This window comes from Scyliorhinus canicula, chromosome 1 (genome assembly GCF_902713615.1).
Source record: "Scyliorhinus canicula chromosome 1, sScyCan1.1, whole genome shotgun sequence".
NCBI lineage: Eukaryota > Metazoa > Chordata > Chondrichthyes > Carcharhiniformes > Scyliorhinidae > Scyliorhinus > Scyliorhinus canicula.
The window spans coordinates 259,447,984-259,470,609 of record NC_052146.1 but is presented as its reverse complement, the minus strand read 5'-3'; the positions used below and the strand labels follow the sequence as shown (position 1 = coordinate 259,470,609).

Sequence of the window (22,626 nt, the reverse complement as noted above, 5' to 3'; positions counted from 1 at the left end):
GCAATTTAGCATGGTCAATCCACCTAATCACATCTTTGGACTGTGGGAGGAAACTGGAGCACCTAGCACTGACCCAAGTGGGAATCGAACCTGGGACCCTGGAACTGTGAAGCAACTGTTCCAACCACTGTGCTGCCCTTTATCCAAAGAGCTCTGGATTTGTTTGCCCTTCCTTTCCCTTTCTAGATTGTGCCCGAATTATCTTTTCTTATAAGGTAGCCCATTGCTCAGCGACCGTTTTTCATGCCAACCTTTGAATCCAATTTATTTGCCCTTCATCAATTTGTACCCCATTGAAGTTGACTTTAATCTAGTTCATTTTTCTTACTCTAGATTGTTCTTAATCTTTTCCATAGCCAGCCTAAACAGGATGTGCATTCTCGAGGTTGGAGCAGTCAATAATCACTGTCCCCTAAATGTTCTACTGTGGACACTTGATCTGTTTGATCCATCTTATTTCCAAGAACCAGGTCCAGCCTTGACTCCTTTCTAGTTGGACTGGAAATATACTGCTGAAGAAAATTTTCCTGAACACACTGCGAACTCTTGACCTTCTCTGCCCTTTACACTAATACTATCCCTATAGTTGGATAATTTTGAGACTTGGTGCGTAAGCAGGAATACTCAGAAGCCAGTCAACTTATGATTATCCTTTGATGTCACGCCTCAATTTCTGTTTTCAAACCAGAGCGACAGCAACAGCAGTGGCTCGCCCCAAGTCTCCTCTGAACTCTTCATCACTCTCTCGGCGCTTTCAGCCCTGAGTGTCCTCTAAACGCTCTCTCTCGCTCTCTCTCTCTCTCTCAATTCCCGGTCTGCCTTGTGCTGCTTCCAGCCGAGTGTCCTCTCTCAGTCTTGTGCTATTTTCAGATCCGATCTCCTCTGAACTCTTGCACTGGCTCGCGCCACTTTCAACCTCGAGTCTTCTCCAAACTCTCACTCTGTCTCATGCTGCTTTCAGCCCCCTACAAGAATCGAATCAGTATCATAGTCCTGCAAGTATTGAATGATGCAAGGTCTTTGAAGGCATGTTTTTGCTGATTCTGGCACTTTCTTTTAGGATTTGCCATTACAAGATGTGGATGAAGATTTAATTGAAAGTGGTCAATCTGAAGAGGTGTTGAAGTACTCTTGTCCACCTCAGTACAGCCACATCAAGGAAGATGAGGTGAATCGTGGCTAGTTTAAGAATATTTGAATGTTCCATACGGAAAAAAAACCTTGTATAGGAAATGTTCTGGTGGCAGTTCAGAAAGTTATATGTTTGACTTCAACTTATTGCTTAGTTTCTTGCCTCGAGGATACCCTGCTAACAAACTGCAGTTCGCTAGTAAACTGGAGAAAACTAGTAAACTGGTGAAAGGCGCTGCTGATCCTGTTTGTGCTGGTTTCAGCGTGCCTAGGAGGTGTGAGGATGGGGGAGATGAGCAGTTTTGAGGAAATGGTTGTGTGATTTATAGGATGGGGAGGGGGGTAGTTTGCTGATGGTGACCGGGGATTGTTTTTTTTTTTGCTCCATCAAATGGGTGGGACCAGGTGCCATCTTGGGTGGGGACTGCTGGTTGGGGAATGTTGAGGGGATGGGTGCATCCCCTGAAGAGTGATGGCTGACTCAAGGGGGGGGTGGGTGGGAGGGGTGGTGAGAGACCCCCAATTCGGTTGGTGATGTGAATCGTGCGGGGGTTGTGGGGCCCGGTAAAATGGGTGAGAGTTTTTGTTCCTCTGAAAGGTTTGAGGGCCGATGTGGTGCTGTTGCAGGAGACTCACTCCGGGTCAAGGACCAGGTAAGGCTTCATAAGGGCTAGGTAAGTCGGGTGTTCTATTTGGGCTTTGACAGCAGGGCCCAGGGGGTGGCAGTCCTGATCAATAAAAGAGCCTGGTTGCAGATGCAGAAGGTGGTGGCAGATCAGCGGAATAGATATGTTATGGTCTCGAGGTTGTTGGAGGGCAGGTCGGTGAATGTGTATGTTCCAAATTGGGATGATGTAAATGTCATGAAGAGGGTGGTGAACACTATCTCGGATATGGACACACATCAGTTGATCTTGGAGGAGTGGGTTGGAATACGGTTTTGGATCCGTAGGTAAACTGTTCAAGGCCAAAGACTTTGTGCCCTTGAGGGGAGTTTTTGGAGAGGTTGGTGTGTCAGGTAACATTGTTAGTGGAGGCATTTGAGGGCTCAGTGGATCGCGGATAGCTCCCAGATATGATGATGATTCAGCCATCTATCTCGCTTCTTCTGAAGAAGGACCCGGTGGAATGTGGGTCGTATCAGCCAATTTTGTTATTGACCATTGATGCGAAGATCCTGGCAACGATGCCTCCTAAACAGTGTTGGGGAGGGTCAAACATGGTTTGTGAAATGTAGGTGTTGTTCTGTATGGGCAATGCCTGCTGAATGTGCCTACTAATTGTAAAATGAAATGAAAATCGCTTATTGTCACGAGTAGGCTTCAATGAAGTAACTGTGAAAAGCCCCTAGTCGCCACATTCCGGCGCCTGTCCGGGGAGGCTGGTACGGGAATCGAACCGTATTCTTCTCCCCCCCCCGAGAGCCTGCTTGGTCTGCTTTAAAAGCCAGCGATTTAGCTGAGAGAGCTAAACCAGCCCCTGATGAAAAAGATATCCACGATCGAAATCGAAATCCTTAGCCTCCCCCAATCAAGTGCGCTACACTTGATCTTAGCCAAAAGGCCGAGAAGCGATTGTGATCCTATCCCTGCTTTGGGGGGGAGAGAGAGGGGGGGGGGGGGGGGGGGAGGGGGGGGGGGGGGGGCGGGGGGCGGAGAGAGAGGAGGGGCGGGCGGAGAGAGAGGAGGGGCGGGCGGAGAGAGAGGAGGGGCGGGCGGGAGAGAGAGGGGGGGCGGGCGGAGAGAGGGGGGGGGGTGGAGAGAGAGGAGGGGCGGTGGCGGAGAGAGAGGAGGGGCGGGCGGAGAGAGAGGAGGGGCGGGCGGAGAGAGAGGAGGGGCGGGCGGAGAGAGAGGAGGGGGGGGCGGAGAGAGATGGGAGAGAGGAGGGGGGGCGGAGAGAGAGGGGGGGGGCGGAGAGAGAGGAGGGGGGGGCGGAGAGAGAGGAGGGGGGGCGGAGAGAGAGGGAGGTGGGGGAGAGAGGTGAGAGAAGAGAGGTGAGGGGGGAGAAGAGGTGAGGGGGGGAGAAGAGAGGTGAGGGGGGGGGAGAAGAGAGGTGAGGGGGGGGAGAAGAGAGGTGAGGGGAGGGGGAAGAGAGGTGAGGGGGGGAGAGAGGTGAGGGGGGAAGAGAGGTGAGGGGGGGGAAGAGAGGTGAGGGGGGGGGAGAAGAGAGGTGAGGGGGGGGAGAAGAGAGGTGAGGGGGGGGAGAAGAGAGGTGAGGGGGGGGGGAGAAGAGAGGTGATTGGGGGGGGAGACGAGAGGTGAGGGGGGGAGAAGAGAGGTGAGGGGGGGGAGAAGAGAGGTGAGGGGGGGGAGAGAAGAGAGGTGAGGGGGGGGAGAGAGAGAGGAGAGAGAGAGAGAGAGGGGAGAGAGAGAGGAGGGGGCAGCGTGCGTGCGTCTGTGTCTCTGCTGGAATGGAGGTCAGCTTCCCCACCTAATGCCTTGGTGTGGCCGACGGATCTCATGGAGTCCTTGCATCTTGAGAAAGTTAAATACATGTTAATGGGTGCAATTGATGGGTCCTACAAAAGATGGCAACCTTTTATTGTGTTCTTTGAAGAGCTTGTCACTGTCAGCTCTTTGGGAGGAGTTGATTCTGCTGTGTTTGGTTGGTTGTTTTTGTTTTATGCTTTTCTATTTATTGAAAAATGTTTAATGATAATATTATCAAAATAAAAAAGAGTTTCTTGCCTTGGTTTAAGGCTTTATTTTAATTTTTGGCATGGTACGTAGACTTAGTTTTAGAAAAATGGTACAGAGGTTATAAATTTGCAGGAATTGGCATTCTTCTGTCTAGCTTGAAAGGTTCTTGTGTCAGGTTTCTGTGGAGTAATATTGGCGCTTCGCCTCAGATTTATGTGGCAAATTGCTTTAAAGGAAGGAAAAATTGTGAACTTGCATGTCTTAAATATGAAATTTGTATGGTACTTGGATTTTAAAATAATAACCTCCTGATTCTTTCATTTAATTCAACTGTATGGAACAATCCAGTGGCACTGACTCCTGCAGTGAGAGCCTGTTGCAATATCCTTGTAGATGGCCACATGATTGAGGGTAGTTTGTCGGGTTGAGAACTTCACAGATGGTGGAATTGAATTCCTCTCTCCTCTGTCAGGACTTCCACCACCTCTCCCATTTCATCATGTTCCTCATGTATTCCACTTCTTGTGGATGGTCCCTGGATTTGTGCATCACAGTCCTGCTGAGCAGAGCTTGGAGAGGATGGTGCCATCCATGACATATTCTCCTCTCCTGTGTCTGTCATACTATTCTGGTCACCAGTGTTGTGAAATTCACCGTTCCCGTCCATTTATCGGACTAACCAGTCTACTAAATCGGCAGTCTTTGTTTAAAATGCACATATTATGCGATGGTCTGTCTTTGGAGAATACATTTCTCCCAAGAAGTTATCTTCCTCTGTGGGCAGGAGTTCATGTTTCCCTGAGGTTCATGTAGGATAAAGAGGGTGCACATTTAGTAATGTTGGTAATGGCACGCAAATGTGCATTTGAAACATTTAACCTTATTGTTGATGTGTTGAAATAGGCTGAAGCTACAGTTAGTTGTGGGGATATGTGGGTACAAATTGAAGACTGTCACCTTGCTCTACTCTGACGGAGTTGGACCCCTTGACTGGAATCACCTCCATGAAACCTGGAGGCTGTCCGCTAGTCCTAGCCCTCTCCCTGGAAGTTTGTGTGATCATTTGCAAAAAAAGTGTGATAGTGTTATGAATGGCTCGTAAGAATGTGAACTTTTTCTGCCTCCAGTGCATAATGTGAAAATGAGAATCGGGCAGGTGTAATATCATGTGGGGATGTCATGCATCGGCGGAAGTGGTGAATGTGTTATATATTGTATAATACTGAAAAATGTACTAGAAATGATAGCAATGTATAATTCTGTATTCAGAGAATAATTATTTCATAGAATAATCTAAAATACTTTCTCAGATAGTGGTTTGGGTCGATCCTCTTGATGGCACAAAGGAATACACAGAAGGTAAGCTGGTGCTTATTTTCGTATCAGTTAGCAATTTGTTGCACTGGATTCATTTTCAAAATATTTTGAGTGGTGACGTTACCAAATAGGAGAAATGTAGCGCTTCAGGAAGTTATTAGACTGTAATTAGGGGCTGGTTTAGCACAGGGCTAAATCACTGGTTTTGAAAGCAGACCAAGGCAGGCCAGCAGCATGGTTCAATTCCCATACCAGCCTCCCCAAACAGGTGCCGGAAGGTGGCGACTAGGGACTTTTCACAGTAACTTCATTTGAAGCCTACTTGTGACAATAAGCAATTTTCAGTTCATTTCAATCCTCACAAACTGGATAGATCTAAGTTAATAAGCTCTTGGGTGTTTTGTCCAAGGTGCCATAAATATGCCATCTTGTACCTCTTCCATGGGGTTGAATACAAATACTAAATATTTTCAGTTAGAGGGGGTGAAAAAGTGGTTTCTGAATCTTATCTTGGATTGGATTGGATTATTGTCAAGTGTACAGAGGTACAGTGAAAAGTATTGTTCTGCGTGCAGCTCAGACAGATCATTCCGTGCATGAAAAGAAAATGCAATGGGCAAACATAAAATACACAATGTAAATACATAGACACTTGGGTGTAGGAGTGTAATACTACTCAGTAGAGACGATGTGTGAAGAGATCAGATCAGTCCATAAAGAGGGCCGTTTAGGAGTTTGGTAACCATAAGACATAGTAACAGCGGGGAAGAAGCTGTTTTTTAATCTGTTAGTGCGTCTTCTCAGACTTTTGTATCTCCTGCCCGCTGGAAGAAGTTGGAAGAGTGAATAAGCCAGGTGGGAGGAGTCTTTAATTATGCTGCCTGCTTTTCCAAGGCAGCGGGAGGTGTAGACAGAGTTGATGGATGGGAGGCGAGTTCGTGTCATGGACTGGGCGGTGTTCAAGACTCTGTAGATTCTTAATCTTGGGCCGAGCAGTAGCCATACCAGGCTGTGATGCAGCTAGACAGGATGCTTTCTATGGCACATCTATAAAAGTTGGTAAAAGTCGATATGGACATGCCGAATTTTGTTATATTTTTGCTTTCTTGCATTTAACAAAATAGTTTACGTGCATTATAAATAAGGTTTTCTAAACCACCAACTTATTTCTTAAAATATTATTCTTAAGATATCACTAAAGTGGAGATGCCATACATTTTATTTTATTATTATAAATTTTGAGTACCCAATCTTTTTTTCTCCCTAATTTAGTGTGGCCAGTTCACCTACCCTGCACATCTTTTTGGGCTGTGGGGATGAGACCCATGCAGACATGGGGAGAATGTGCAAACTCCACACGGGCAATGACCTGGGGTCAGGATCGAAGCCCGGGTTCTCGGCATCGTGAGGCAGCAGCGCTAACCACTGTGCCACTGTGCTGCTCTATGTCATACATTTTAAAAGAAAAACCCAAGTATATTTTGTTTCATGCTCAAGGTTACTTTGAGCTGTTATCGAACATGATGAGGTGCTTCTACCTTCCATCAGGCAGCTGGGTTCAGCTCTAATTTTGTGCTCGAGGTAATTTTAATATTTTGATCTGCAGGTCTCCTGGATCATGTCACTGTGCTTATTGGATTTTCTTATGCCGGCAAAGCAATAGCTGGTGTAATCAATCAGCCATATTACAACTATCAGGTATGATTTTTTTTTTTTTAAACCTAACCAATTTTTAAACAACAATTGTCCAAACCTCCCGCCCAATAAACTGCTAACTGAGTAATGTAATTGTATTTATTGAATGCAGTTGGTATTCTTTGCTTTCCTTTTACAACTGGGGTGATACTTTTGGCGTCAGCATCCATTAATATGTCTACCACCTGTTTTTATCCCTGCCATCTCCTTGAACCTTTTCATTTAAAAATAGCTGTTCATAAATTGTTGAAGTTGCTGAGGGAATTTTGTAACTAATTTTGGAAGGTTGTTGACCTTGAGCATCAACTCTGATTTATTTGCACAGATGCTGCCTGACCTGATTATTTCAAGTGTCTTCTATATTTTATTGGAGTATCTTCTGAATTTTACATTTGATATTGCTTGCATTTGCAATTTTTTTGGTCTTGACATCCAGTTCTTTTGGCTCCAGTCACTGAATTTGTTTTCAAAGTAGCATCCTAAAAACACAAAACGTTTAATGTTCCCAGTCTCCGAACCGGAGGGAATGGGGGGAAATAGAGAACAAATGGGCCAGAGTTGATTTGAATCATCTTTTATGTACTGGTGGAAGTGCAGGCACAATGTTTCAAGATGTTGATAGTAAGAAGTGCTGAAACATCACCAAAAATTTGGTTAAACCTTTAACAGTTTTTCAGCATTAGAAAAAGAATGGTCCTTGTGTGTAACACAAATGTAGTGGCTCTCACTTTGGTTTATTTGGCCTGAAGAAATAAGACCAATATGGGTCTTTTTGAAGCAATCATTGAGTGAAATGGGTGAAGTTGAATTTCGGAGTGCATGTTATATCCAAGAAAAAATGTACTAATTTATCACTTTTGAAAATATTTTTCCTGCAGGCTGGGGCTGGCGCTGTACTTGGGCGTACCATTTGGGGGGTCCTGAATCTTGGGGTGTTTGGAATTCAGTTGAAGGAAGCACCAGAGGGGAAACACATCATCACTACAACCCGTTCCCACAGCAGCAAGCTGGTAAATGACTGTATCTGTGCAATGAAAGCTGATGAAGTAATAAGGGTTGGAGGCGCAGGCAACAAGGTATGTGCTGAAGGAACACATTACTTGAATAGCCGTGTGGGTATATTTTTGAATTTGTTTAGTTTTTGAAGGTTTCTAGACTTTTGTTGCAAAGTTCTAAAATTCTCTGGGCATCACACTTCAGGAGGCCTGGTGATTTGAACAGATTGCCGAGGAGCTTTACTGGATAAGTGCCAGGCGAAGTGATGCTTCAGATATGCGGAGACAATAGAGCAGAGGTCCCCAACCGGTGTGTTGTGACACGCTGACGTGACGTGAAAGCCCCACAAAATTTAAGTTCAATATGATTACTTGTTAATGTAAATAAACTAAATCTAACCTTCGTTTTTATTTCCGTGGTCGGAATCTCCAAATTCCAATGAACCTCTGGTGTCCCACCCATGCACCGGCTGCGAATTGGCCGTGTATAAGTGGTTCAGAATTTTTAACATTAGTCATGCGAATGGGTCTAACCGATGTTTTAAAAAAATATATATCAGAACTGCGTATGTGTGGCCCTTTCCGGTCAGGGCATGCATGGTTCGGATTACCAACATAAAACATTCCAAACCATGCATATGCAGCCCTTTACTGGCTGACACATGCACAAGAGAAGATAGAGGTGCTCAAAATCATGAAGAGTTTTTATTGAGTAAACAAGGAGAAACTGTTTTGTTGGTAACCACAGGATACTGAATTAAAATAATTGACAAAGAACATAAAGTGTGAATGACTGTGATTTGTTTGTTTACATTGTGAGTTATAACCTGTAATGCAGTACTTGTAAGGGTGGTGGAAGCAGATTCAATAATAACTTTTGGTAGGGAACATGAATGATTTCTCAAAGGGGCAACTTTTGTCTTCCTAATTACTTGCTCTACCTACATGCTAACTTTTTGTGAGTCATACATTAAAGAACCCAAATTCCTCTGTATCTTGGCATTCTCCAGTCTCTTTCTATTTAAATAATGCTCTGTTTTTCTATTCTTCGTGCCAAATTGGATAACCTCACATTTTCCCACATTGTACTCCCATATGCCAAATAGTTGCCCACTCACTTAGTTATATCAATTTGCAGACTCTTTGTAGCCTCCTGAACGCAATTTCCTGCCTATTCATCCAAGTCATATGATTAAGGCCACGTCCCTGATCCTTGTGACCTCCACCAGTTGCACTTTGCAAAGTTGAAAGCGAGCCATTTATATCGACATTCTGTTTCCTGTTAGTTGGCCAATCTTCCATCCATGCTAATATATCATCCCAACACTTTTACGTGGGGTCTTATCAGATGCCTTTTGGAAATCCAAATCCACTGCATTGATTGATTGGTTCTTTTTTGCTTGTTGCATCCTCACAAGATCGCTAATAAATTTGTTAAACATTGATTATCCTTTCACAAAACCATGTTGACGCTGCCTGATTTTATTGTGATTTTCTAAATTTCCTACTACTGATTCCTTTATGGATTCGAGTATTTTCCCACCTCAACATGTTAGGCTGACTGGCCTGTTGTATCTCGCTTTCTGCCTCCATCCTTTTTTAAACAGAGAAGTTACATTAGCAGTTGTCCAGACCCCTGGAACCTTTACAAAATCCAAGGAAATTTGGAAGATTACCACCAATGCATCTATAGTTTCTCCAGCCACCTGAGACCTTAGGACGCAAGCCATCAGACCTCAGGGACTTGTTATCCTTCAGTCCCAACAGTTTTTGTAATGTTTTTTCCCTACTTATTGTTTTGTTCCTCTTTTCCTTTTGCCTCTTGATTTTCTGCTATTCTTAGGATTTATTTTGTTTCTATTATGAATACTTATTCTAAATCTCTGCCATTTCCTGGTATTAATTTACCAGGTTTCTCCTCGTTCCTCCTCTTTACTATTAATTTTCTCCTCTTTAGGGTGGCACAGTGGATAACAATGCTGCCTTACGGCACCAAGGACCCAAGTTCAATCCTGGCCTGGGTCACTGTCTGTATGGAGTTTGCACATTCGCCCTGTGTCTACATGGGTCTCTCCCCATGTGCAGAATAGGTGGATTCGCCACACTAAATTGCCCCTCGTTGGAGAAAATAAAGATTTGGGCACTTTAAATTTATAAACAAAATAAATTCTCCTCTTTATAGATAGAAGCAGCTGAGTGCACTCCCATCTAGCTGGTGCAGAGATGTTGGAAATGTAAGGAATAGTCAACTATGTTAAAGGCTACAAATGGGAAAAGAAGGTGAGGCAGAGTAGATTATCTTTGTTACAGTCACTTAAGATATCTTTTGTGATTGTGAGCTGTTTTTACAGTAGCGGAAACCAGATGTAAGGGATTAAAACATGGATTCAGCCCCATTTAAGCCTCAATTTTTTGATTCTTTAATTCAATTGTTAAAATAAAAGGTAAAATAATGGTGCATTCTCTCACTTGGAACTCTCTTCAGTCGCTGTGATCAACCACAGTAACATTTTCCAGTCATTCCTCTTGCATTGTTCAACTCAACAGAACTACATTTTCTTGATTCCAATTTGCTGATTTGAATCTGTTGAGAGTATATCTCCCTCTTCTGCATTCTTGCTTTGGCAGATCTATTTGTGTCTCCTTCCTCTTTCCTTCAGCTGATTTTAACAACATTGTCCACAGTCGTGGGATTACCTTCCTCTTGCATATTGATAACACCACTGCTAAATCCCCAATCCTTCAACACTATTAATCTCAATAAAAGATTTGTTTCCTGGGGGTCGGTTTGCAGGATTGAAGGAGTTGGGAGTGAAGTATGGGCTGGAGCAGGGGGAAATATTTACATACAGGTTCGAGACTTTGCCAGAAAGGAGATACAGAACTTCCCAGTAGAGCCAGCTTCCACATTGCTGGAGGAGATGCTGACAACAGGGGAGACTGGAGAAGGGGGTAGTATCGGCGGTTTACGGGGCTATTGTAGAGGAGGAGAAGGCGCTGCTGGAAGGGATCAAGGCAAAGTGGGAGGAAGAGTTGGGAGAGGGTATGGAGGAGGAGTTCTAGTGTGAGGTGCTCCGGAGAGTGAACACCCCACATTCATATGTTTTGGTCCTGTCCAAAGATGGAGGATTACTGGAAGGAGGTTTTTAGGGTAATCTCTGAAGTGGTGCATGTGAAACTGGACTCGGGCCATCGGGAGGCCATGTTTGGGGTGACGGACCAGCCGGGGTTGGAAACGGGCGCAGAGGCAGATGTAACCTTCGCCTTGTTGATCAGCCGAAGGCGGACCCTGTTAGGATGGAGATCAACCTCTCCACCCTGTGCCTGGCGTGGCGGAGGGACCTGCTGGAATTCTTAACGCTTAAAAAGGTCAAGTTTGAACTGAGGTGAAGGATGGAGGGGTTCTACAATTCATGGGCGTTATTCACTATGCACTTTCGAGAATTGGATTACATCGAACATTAGTGGGGGGGAGCTGGGAGGATTGGGAGGAGAGGGACTGTATGTGTTAATGGTGACTATGGGTGATTCCTGATTCCTTTTTGTCATTTGCTTATGTTAACATGCTTGCTAATGTTTGTGATTTGGAGGAAGGATGGGATCGTTATTGATATGGGGATTGACATTACATTCGTTACTAATTATTGTTTATTACTGGGTGTAAATTTGGGAGAAAATGTGAAAAAGGAGGAGAATAAAAACATTTTAAAAATAGAAACACTATTAGTCTGATTTCCCAGCAACTTGGAAAGACTGAAGGCATAATTTTTAAAAATTCGTTCATGGGACGTGGGCGTCGCTGGCTGGGTCAGCATTTATTACCCATCCTGAGTTGCCCTTGAGGGGGCAGTTAAGAGTCAACTACATTGCTGTGGTTATGGAGTCACATGTAGGCCAGACGGGGTAAGGATGGCAGATTTCCTTCCCTAAAGGACATTAGTGAAACAATAGTTTCATGGTCACCATTGGACTTTTAAATCCAGATTTGAATTGAATTCAAATTTCACCATCTGCAGTGGCGGGATTCTGGTTTACTAGTCCAGTGATAGTACCACTGCCTCCAGTTAAATATTGGGAAAACTGAAGCCAATGTTTCTGATCCCTGCTCCAGACTCCATTCTTTAACACACTGGGTGGGATTCTCCGGGCGCGTCCACCCGGCAACCGGAGAATCCCGCCCGAGGTCAATGGACTTCTCTATTATCCGCATCTCGCCCACTGATTTCATCACTCTCCCTGGCAACATTCCAAGATTAAGCCAATTGGTTGGCAATTTTGGTGTCACATTTGACCCTAAGTTGAATTTTCAACCTCTCAGTGGTTAGCATTGTTGCTTCACAACTCCAGGCTCCGAGATTCAATTCCTGGCTTGGGTCACTGTCTGTGTGGAGTCTGCACGTTTTCCCCGTGTCTGCGTGGGTTTCCTCCCACTAGTCCCGAAAGATGTGCTATTAGGTGAATTGGACATTCTGAATTCTCCCTGTGTATCCGAACAGGCACCGGAATGTGGCGACTAGGGACTTTTCACAGTAACTTCATTGCAGTGTTAATATAAGCCTACTTGTGACAATAAAGATTATTAAAATTATTTAACAAAAAAAGAATCATGCCATCTCTAAGATGAGCCTATTTTCATCACCCTTGCCTTGGTTGATCTGCTGTTGAAACTCATGCATTCTTTGTGACCTCTAGATTTGACTATTCCAATGTCCTCCTGACTGGCCTCCCATATTCAACCCTCCTTGAAGTTGAGGTCATCTAAAACTCTGCTGCCTGTGTCTTAACTCGTGCAAGACCCATTGCCCTATCATCTCTGTGCTTCCTGACCTACATTGGTTCCTGATCAACCAATGACTTGATTTTAAAATTCTCATCCTTATTTTCAAATGCTTCCAGGGCCTTAACCCTCCTGATCCCTGAAATCTCTGATGATGCCACAACCTTCCGTCCCCCTAGATATTTGTGCTCCTTTAATTTGGCCCCCTGTGTGTATTCCCAGAAATATTTATTGCACCATTGTTGGCCATGCCTTTGGTTGCCTAGACCACAAGCTCTGGAATTCTCTCTTTATACCTTGCTTTCCTCTTTTAAGATGATACTTAAATCTACCTCCTTGATCAAGCTTTTAATCATCTGACCTAACATCCTCTTATGTGGCTCGGTGTGATACTTGCTTCAATAATGCACCTTGGGACATTTAATTATGTTAAAGGTGATATATAAATAGAAGTTGTTTATTGTGCATTTTCCAAAGTCAGTTAACTGCTCTTTAATTGTCTTTTTTTCCCCCTATAGGTCATACAGCTTATTGAGGGGAAGGCCTCGGCTTATGTGTTTGCGAGTCCTGGTTGTAAGAAATGGGATACTTGTGCTCCTGAGGCTATCCTTCATGCTGTTTCAGGTAGCTAGTTAATGCATATTACTAAATCTGATTCAGCTTTAAAATAAATTCCATAAATTAATGATGGAAGAAAATATAATCTGTAGTGTGGACCTGCCAAGTTTGATCATTTGATTATCAAACCTATCAAAGATTAATTTATGTGGGAGCCAAATTTACCTCCATTTTGAGATTAAATACCAGTTTTGAACTGACTGATCCAGATGGGTCCACACAACTAGGGGATGGCATGACATTTTTCAGCGATTCACAGACATTTACAACACAGAAGGAGGTCATTTGGTCCATTGTGTCTATACCAGTCAACAAAGATCTGACTACATTAATCCTATTTTCTAGAGCTTGGTCCATAGTCCAGGAGGTTTTGGCAATACAAGTGAATATCTAAATATCTCCTGAAACGTTACGAGAGTTTCTGACTCAACCATCCTTTCAGACAGTGAGTTCCTGTGACTCCCCTCTTACATGAAATCTATGTCCCCTCCGAGATGGGTAACGAGTATAGGGTGGATACGTGGGTTTGAGTAGGGTGATCATTGCTCGGCACAACATCGAGGGCCGAAGGGCCTGTTCTGTGCTGTACTGTTCTACGTCTATGTCTATATAATTTGAAAGCACAGCGTTAGTTTTCACATATAAACTGGCAACTCCAAGCTCTACCTCACACCCTCTCTCTTGTCTTCTCCACTATTGCTATATTATTGGACATCTTGTCTGACATACAGACCTGGTTGAGCAGAAATTTCCTCCAGTTAAATGGTGTGAAGGTGAAGCTGTTATTTTCAGTCTCCATTCCCTACTTACTGACTCCATTCTGCTCCCGGCAATAGTTGAGTTCATAATCTTGGTGTGGCATTTGACTCCAAAATGAACTTATCACACGTTTGCACCATCACTAAGGATGTCCATTTCCACCTCCATAATATTGCCTGACTTTCCCCGTCTCAGTTGATCTATTGCTGAAACTTTAATTTATGCCTTCATTACCTGCAGACTTGACTATTCCAATGTACCTCTGACTGGTCTCCCACATTCTACACTCTATAAGCCTGTGGCCATCAAAAACTCTGCTGCCATTGTTTTACCTCTCAACAGGTCTAATTCACCTGTCACCCCTATGATCGATGATTCACATAGGGGCTGTTTAGCTCACAGGGCTAATCGCTGGCTTTGAAAGCAGACCAAGGCAAGCCAGCAGCACGGTTCGATTCCCGTAACAGCCTCCCCGAACAGGCGCCGGAATGTGGCGACTAGGGGCTTTTCACAGTAACTTCATTTGAAGCCTACTCGTGACAATAAGCGATTTTCATTCATTCATTGGCTTCTCGTCAAGCAACATCTTGATTTTAAAATTTTCATCCCTGTTTTCAAATCCATTGTCTCACCACTGTCTAGCTCTGTAGTCCCACAACCCTCTTCAGATATCTGAGGTCCTCTGATTCTGGCTGTTGAGCAGTCCAATTTTAATCATTTAACTATCAGTGCCTGTGTTCTCAGTGACCCCGCGTGAGCTCTGGAATTCCTCACTAAAGTTCTCTGTCGCGTACTCGCCTCCTTTTGAACGCTCCAAAAAACTCTGAGCAGGTTTTTGGTTATTGACCTAAATATCTCCTTATGTGGATTAATGTCATATTTTGTTTTATAATGCTCCTATGAAGCACCTTGAGATGTTTCATTGTGTAAAGGGCGTTATATAAATATACTTTTTTCTGCCACTTCGTCGTCTTCTTGAACAGTGCTAGACTGACTCCCTAATGGACTCTGGAGGGGTCGACTCAATGGGAGCTCGTATTCATCCCATTTGGCAGAAAAATAATCCTATAAACCCTTGCCCTTACGGATGGATCCCTTGCTCATAGACAATGGTGAGATTATTCTTTAGCATAAACTGCATGGGTGTTTAAACACATTTTGGGGTTTGCACTTTGTTGCAAACGTGTGCCTAAATTCTGTGGCTTTGGATAATGGGTTGTGACCCCATATAAAGATTGTATGCTGCCAACTACTTCTATGCATTGCTCATTAATATTTTAAGGAATGATCCTTTGAGCTTTGCTGCTACAATTTTATGTGGCACAAAAGCTCATTTTAAAAAAAAATTAATGGTGCCCAAATGATACAAACATTATACAGCATCAAATTATGCTTCTAAACCTACCTTCGTCAAACAGTTCAACCTTGAGCTTTAACTCTTTTGATTAGATTACAGTTCCCAAGGAATAACATTGGGTGAACATCTGCATATTTAAAATCAGATTTTTATGTAAAATTTATTGAGACTTTAGATCTATGTATGAATATCTGATCAGAAAAGGTGCAGGCTTTTGAATGGGGAGAATGTCACTTGGAAATCTCATTTGTATTTGTTCACCAATGTATCACGCATATAAAAAGTTGGAATAGTGTTCTGAATGTAGTTGCTTATACTCAAACCTGTAATCAGACCAGCCTTTTCGCAAAACCTTCACCCACAGACAATGATCTCAACAAACCATAGTTTATTGAGTGGGATGAATTCATGGATGAGCTGATTGGCAGTTTGAAGAAAATGTCAGCCGTAGCACATTCACCTTTTGAGTCAGAATGTTGTACGTTCAAGTCCAACTGCAGAAATGTTTGAGGGCAAAACTCCATACTCTGGTACGGTACTGAGGGAGTGCTATGCTATTGGTGGTGCCCTGTTCATCATAGGCCCTGTATTCTCAGTGGATGTAATAGACCCTGAGGCACTATTTTGAAGGAAAGCAAGGCAGTTATTCCTAGTGTTTTGATCAAAATGTATTCCTCAATCAACATTACAAGATGGCCATTGCTGTTGATTGCTTCCTGTGCGCAAATTGGCTGCCACATTTCTTACATTGCAACAGTGACTGCATTTCAATTGGCTGTAAAGCACTGTGGGATATCCTGAGGTTGTGAATGGTGCTATATCAATGTAAGGGGTTTTTACAATTGTCCTGCCTTGATTCTTTTAATTTGTGCAGATTCATGACTTTTTTTATTTAGAAAGCTGAACTGAATCTCATTACTTTGTACAGCCACTTTTCTTGTAGAGTTCACTTGTGACATGACTCTGCAGGGAGGTGCTGAGAGATTTCCAGCAGAGGTCTTGCACAACTTTGTGATAATGCATGGAACATAAGTTCATTGTGATGTCAACTAATATTAACATTTCTGCAGGGGGCTCTTAGAAAAAGTGCATTTTCTATAGCCCCTCCCACATTTTCATAACATTTAAAATGTAATGGCCAATATACATAGCCTGGCTGTTAGAAACTTTGTTACAGTCATATAGTGTCAACAAGGTACTGCCTGGGTAAACCAATTCAGATATGTAGAGCATAAATCACCCAAAGATAATAAATAAGAGTTGTCTTGTTTGACTTGTTTTTATTGTAGTTATTTTTTTTAACTTTTAGGTAAATTGACAGATATTCATGGGAATCCTTTCCAGTATCATAAAGATGTGAAGCATATGAACTCAGCCGGAGTCCTTGCAACTTTGAAGAACTTTGACTATTATGCAAGCCTTGTTCCTGATTCTGTTAAAACCGCCCTAGTTCCCTGAAACAGTTATAAAGTGCTGCCATAGTAAACTCACGAGTGACCAAAATGTCTGAGTGTTCTTGATTTGATTTAATTTAATTTACTTATTCAAATGTATTTTTTGGGATATTAGTTTGTTGGTATAGCTCACTTTTTACTTTGCAATACAGGTACTGCTCTACTATCCGTCTATTTGTGGTAGTGTGGGGTTCAGTAGAGATTACATCTCGCAGGTCACTTGTATCTGATGGCTTATTCCAGAAATTTTTGATGTACATTTTTAAGCTGTATGAAATGGTGTTGTTTTCTTGCAAATTATCTGAAAGAAGATGATTTTTTTTATAGTTCTGTACAACAATATTTGCAATTCTTTGCATGGGTGGCCTTGCATTGAATTTTCTTCTTATTGGCTAAACTAAATCCACGTTGTTGTTTGTGGATTAATTTCTCAACTAGTTCTACAAATATAGATCTTAATTTTTCTTATTTTCATGTTTAGTTGTATGGAAAATTAAGTGAATATTTGCAAGACAATGTAATTTCTTTAAATTGTATTTTACATCACTGATTTGAATAAATTGCTGGTGATACTTTATAGTGTGAAATTTTAGAAATGTGGTGCTGGGTTTTGCTGCCACCCCTTAAGGTTGAAAAAGGATGCTGGGTGCCGTGGCTAAAAATAATGGCACTGGCTGGCAGGTCAGTTTCAGGACATTTTTCCCAGCCCTGGGAATGTAGATCAGGGAGGAGGTAGGTTCCTCACCACAATTCTGACTTTGGTCACAGCTGCTTTTAAAGCAGCCAGAACTGAGAAGCGGGTGCTTCGGAAAGCCTGGAAAAGAAGCCATTAACAGCTGCAGGATCATCACTCCTCCAACCAAGTAGGCGCACCCTACTGCTCACTAATTGGTGGAGCTGCGGGGATTGGCAGGCCTGTGGGGTGGCATGGTGATGGAGTGGGTAGTTGGGCCCTATGGTGGTGGTGGGAGAGGGTGGGCTGGGATTTGGCATGGCTGGGAGGGTGAGGGAGCACTCCAGTTGGGGTGGGTAGGAGGGAGAGGGAACAGTGAAGCTGAAGCCTGATGTAGATGTGTTTTTAGTTTTCTCCAACAGACTTGGAAACAGTATCTATTTTTTTAAAAATAATTTTTATTCAGATTTTTCAACAACAAATTTTATCCCAACAAAGAAACAAAAAGAAAAAACAGAAACACCTCAACCCCCCCCCCCCCCTCAATAAAAAGCAATAAATTAACAACAAGAAAGAGTAATAAACATAGAACCGTCAGAACAAACCCCCATAACCGAGCCAAAGTCGTCCCTCTTTCCCCCCCCCCCCCCCCCCCCCAGGTTGCTGCTGAAGTTGACCACCGCCGAAAGAAACCTTGCACCGAGCCCCTCAGGGCAAACCTGACCCCCTCCAGTTTAATGAACCCAGCCATGTCACTAATCCAGGATTCCGTGCTCGGGGGCCTCGCGTCCCTCCACCGTAAAAGGATCCTGCGCCGGGCTACTAGGGATGCAAAGGCCAGGATACTTGCCTCCTGCACTCCCGGCTCCGATGCCACCCCAAAAATAGCGAGCCCCAGCCCAGATCCACCCTGGAACCAACCACCCTGGACAAGGTCCCTGCCACCCCCTTCCAAAAACCCTCCAGCGCCGGACAAGCCCAAAACATATGGGTGTGATTCGCTAGACCTGCCACACCTGTCCTCACCCCCAAAGAACCAGCTCAGCCTGGTCCCAGTCATATGGGCCCTGTGCAGCTCCTTTATCTGGATTAAACTAAGCCGTGCGCAAGAAGAAGAAGAATTCGCCCTCCGCAGGGCGTCCGCCCTCGTCAATCGCCTCCTCCAGCTCCTCCTTCCACTTCGCATTCAGCTCCTCCACCGAGGCCTCTTCCCCCTCCTGCATCACCTGATAAATTGCAGAGATCCTGCCTACGTCCCCGAGAGCACCCTATCCTGAACCCCCTTGGCGGCAATAGCGGAAATTCCACCACCTGCCGCCTAACAAACGCCCGAATCTGCATATACATAAAGGTATTCCCTGGGGTAGACCCCACTTCCCCTCCAACTCCTCTAGGGTCGCAAACTTCCCCTCGAGGAAGAAGTCCCCCTTCTGCCTGATACCTGCCCTATGCCAGCTCAGAAACCCTCCATCTATCCTCCCTGGTACAAACCGGTGGTTCCCCCGTATCGGGGACCAGTCTGAGGCCTTCACCTCCCCCCATGACGTCTCCACGGACCCCAGATTTTGAGGGTAGCTACCACTACTGGACTCGTAGAGTACCTTGCCGGGGGGAGGGGGAGTGGCAGCGGGGCCGTCACCAGTGCCTCCAAACTCGTGCCCACACAGGATGCTGCCTCCTTCCTCTTCCATGCAGCTCCCTCCCCCTCCATCACCCACCTACGAATCATTGCCACATTTGCGGCCCAGTAATACCCACACAGGTTAGGCAACGCCAGCCCGTCACCCCCCTACCTCACTCCAAGAATACCCTCCTCACTCTCGGGGTCGTCTGCACCTACACGAACCCCAAAATGCTCCTAATAACCCTCCTAAAGAAAGCCTTCGGAATCATGATGGGTAGACACTGAAAAAGAAATAAAAACCTCGGGAACACAGTCACCTTAACCGACTGGACCCTGCCCGCTAGGGAGAGTGGCAACACATCCCACCTCCTAAACTCCTCCTCCATCTGCTCCACCAGCCTCGTAAAGTTTAACCTATGCAGGGCCCCCCAGCTCCTGGCTATCTGGACTCCCAAATACCTGAAGCTCCTCTCTGCCCTCAACGGAAGCTCTCCTATCTCTCTCTCCTGGTCGCCCATCTGCACCACAAACAATTCACTCTTCCCCACGTTGAGTTTATAGCCAGAGAAGTCACCAAACTCCCCCAGGATTCTCATCACCTCTGGCATCCCCCCGCTGGATCAGCAATGTACAGCAGTAAATCGTCCGCGTAAAACGACAGCCGGTGCTTCCGCCCCCCCCCCCCCCCCCCCCCCCCCCCGGCACACAATCCCCCTCCGGTTCCTCAATTCCCTCAGTGCCATGGCCAGGAGTTCAATCCCTAGCGCGAAACGCAGGGGAGACAAGGGGCACCCCTGCCTCGTCCCCCGGGACAGCCGAAAATCCTCTGACCTCCTCCGATTCGTCACCACGCTCGCCACCGGAGCGCTGTACAGTAGCCTCACCCAACTAATGAACCCCTCACCAAACCCAAATCTCCTCAACACCTCCCACAGGTAACTCCACTCCACCCTATCAAAAGCTTTCTCCGCCTCCATCGATGCTATTATTTCCGCCTCCCCGTCAGTCGCCGACATCATTATAACATTAAGAAGCCGCCACACGTTGACATTCAGCTGCCTCCCCTTCTCAAACCCCGTTTGGTCCTCGTGGATGACCTGCGGAACCACATCCTCCACCCTCCTGGACAGTATCTTGGCCAACAGCTACGCGTCCACGTTGAGGAGCAAGATCGGCCTGTAAGACCCACACTGGAGGGGGTCCTTATCCCGCTTCAAAATCAGAGAAATTAGTGCTCTGGACACCGTCGGGAGCAAAGCCCCCCCCCCCCCCCCCCCCGGCCTCATTCAGGGTCCTCACTAACAACGGGCCGAGCAGGTCCGAGAACTTCTTGTAAAACTCCACCGGGAACCCGTCAGGCCCCCGTGCCTTCCCTGACTGCATGCCCCCTAACGCCTCGATCAGCTCCTCCAACTCGACTGGGGCCCCCAGACCCTCCACCCGCTCCTCCCCCACTCTCGGGAACTCCAGTTTATCCAGAAAGCGGTCCATCCCATCCTCCTCCCCAGGGGGCACCAATCGGTACAGCCCCTCATAAAAGGACCTGAACACCCCATTGATGTCCCTTGCACTCCGCACGAGATTCCCTCCTACTATCTCTTTCGCTGCCTCACGCTTCTGGAGCTGTTGGGCCAGCATCCGACTTGCCTTCTCCCTGTACTCATATACCGCCCCCTGCGCCCTCCTCCACTGCGCCTCCACCTTCCGGGTGGTCAATATATCAAACTCCGCTTGGAGACTACGACGCTTCCTCAAAAGCCCCTCTTCCAGGACATCTGCGTACCTCCTGTCTACCCTTACCATTTCTTCCACCAACCTCTCCCCCTCAACCTTCTCCCTGTGTGCCCTAATAGATATCAGCTCCCCTCTAACCACCGCCTTCAACGCCTCCCAGATGACCCCTACTTGCTCCTCCCCATTGTCAATACCCCTCTATGCACCTGCGGACCCGCCCACATACTTCCTCCTCCGACAGACGCCCCACATCTAACCTCCATATCGGGCGTTGATCCTTCCCCTCCCCCAGCTCTAGGTCCACCGAGTGCGGAGCGTGGTCTGATATGACTATCGCCGAGTACTCCGCCCCTACCACCCTTGGGATTAGCGCCCTGCTGAGGACAAAAAAAATCAATCCGGGAATAAGCCTTGTGGACATGGGAGAAAAACGAGAACTCCCTACCTCCCGGCCTTAGAAACCTCCAAAGGTCTACCTCTCCCATCTGGTCCATGAACCCCCTCAGCACTGTGGCCGCCGCCGGCCTGCTGCCCGTCTTGGACCTCGAATGATCCAGAGCCGGGTCCAGCACAGTATTAAAATCTCCCAATATCAAGCCCCAGGTCTCCAGGTCTGGAATCCAGCTCAGCATACGCCGCATGAAGCCTGCATCGTCCCAGTTGGGGGATACACATTGACCAGTACCACCCGCTCCCCTTGAAGCCTACCACTCACCATTACGTATCTGCCACAGCCATCCGCCACCACACTCGACGCCACAAACGACAAGCTCTTGCCAACCAAAATCCCCCCCCCCCCCCCGGTTCCTCGCATCTAGCCCCGAATGGAACACTCCAACCCACCCTCTTCTCCGCCTCACCTGATCCGCCACCTTAAGGTGCGTCTCCTGGAGCATAGCCACGTCCGCCCCCAGCCCCTTCAAGTGCGCCAACACCTGGGCCGGCTTCACCGGCCCATTCAGCCCCCTCACATTCAATGTGACCAGCCGAATCGGGGGATCCACCCCTCCCTTTGCGCCGGTCAGCCATAGCCCTCTCTCGGCTCACCACATGCCAGCAGAACCCCCCAGGCCCGTTCCCCACGGTGGCAGACCCCCTTCCCAACCACCCCCACCCCCCACCCCCGCCCCCCTCCCCCATCACCAGCAGTTCCCCTTCAGCCCTTCCAGCAGCAACCCGGTACCTCCCCCTATTCACCCCCCCCCCCAAGCTAGGCCCCCCCCCCCCCCCCCCCCCCCCAGCTGCGTGAACCCCTCCATCGTACTCCCGTAAGTCAGCCGACTCCTGCTGACCCCGGCTGCTCCCTTCACCCCAACGACCCCCCCCCCCCCCCCCCCCCGGTGCAACATAACTGCCACTCCCCCTGCCCAGTGCCAGCCCCTCCCACTCCACCTCCAGCACGGGAAATAAGCCCACACTTCCATCCCAAATCCCGCCCCCGCCCCCCTCCCCCGGCCCAACACACAGGGAAAAAAGAAGGGCGCGTGACCCAGTGGGCCTGCGAAACTGCTCCCCAGCCCTCCGCCAGTGAAAAACAGAAAAAAACACCAAAATAAATAAAGAGCCCCAAAACAAAAAAAGCAAAAGAACCAACAAAAACAGCAAACAGGAAAAAAGGACACCAGGGAGAATAATGCCCCGGACAGTGTACATCAGTCCCCAGCCCCCCCCCCCCCCCCCCCCCCCCCCGTCCTCCGTTCGAGTCCAGCATCTCTGCTTGGACAAAGGCCTAGGCATCCTCCGGGGAGTCAAAGTAGAGCTGCCAATATTTATAAGTGACCCAGAGGCGTGCTGGCTGTAGCAGGCCGAACTTCACCCCCTTCTTGTGAAGCACTGCCTTCGTCCGATTAAAA

General features: G+C 46.4%; 1 protein-coding gene across 2 annotated transcripts in view; it reads left to right on the top strand.

Annotated features, from left to right (window-relative positions):
* The window catches only part of bpnt1 (bisphosphate nucleotidase 1), a 32,950-nt gene extending 15,631 nt beyond the window's left edge, over positions 1 to 17,319 (top strand). The window contains exons 3-8 of one of the 2 annotated variants that reach the window (XM_038811986.1): positions 1,061 to 1,168; positions 5,081 to 5,129; positions 6,694 to 6,785; positions 7,661 to 7,858; positions 13,073 to 13,178; positions 16,598 to 17,319. In XM_038811986.1, the coding sequence (XP_038667914.1) occupies positions 1,061 to 1,168; positions 5,081 to 5,129; positions 6,694 to 6,785; positions 7,661 to 7,858; positions 13,073 to 13,178; positions 16,598 to 16,746 (702 nt within the window). In that variant the 3' untranslated portion in view covers positions 16,747 to 17,319. The remainder of the gene's footprint in view (positions 1 to 1,060; positions 1,169 to 5,080; positions 5,130 to 6,693; positions 6,786 to 7,660; positions 7,859 to 13,072; positions 13,179 to 16,597) is intronic. The other variant, XM_038811993.1, reaches the window with a different exon arrangement.
* The last annotated feature ends 5,307 nt before the right edge of the window (positions 17,320 to 22,626 follow it).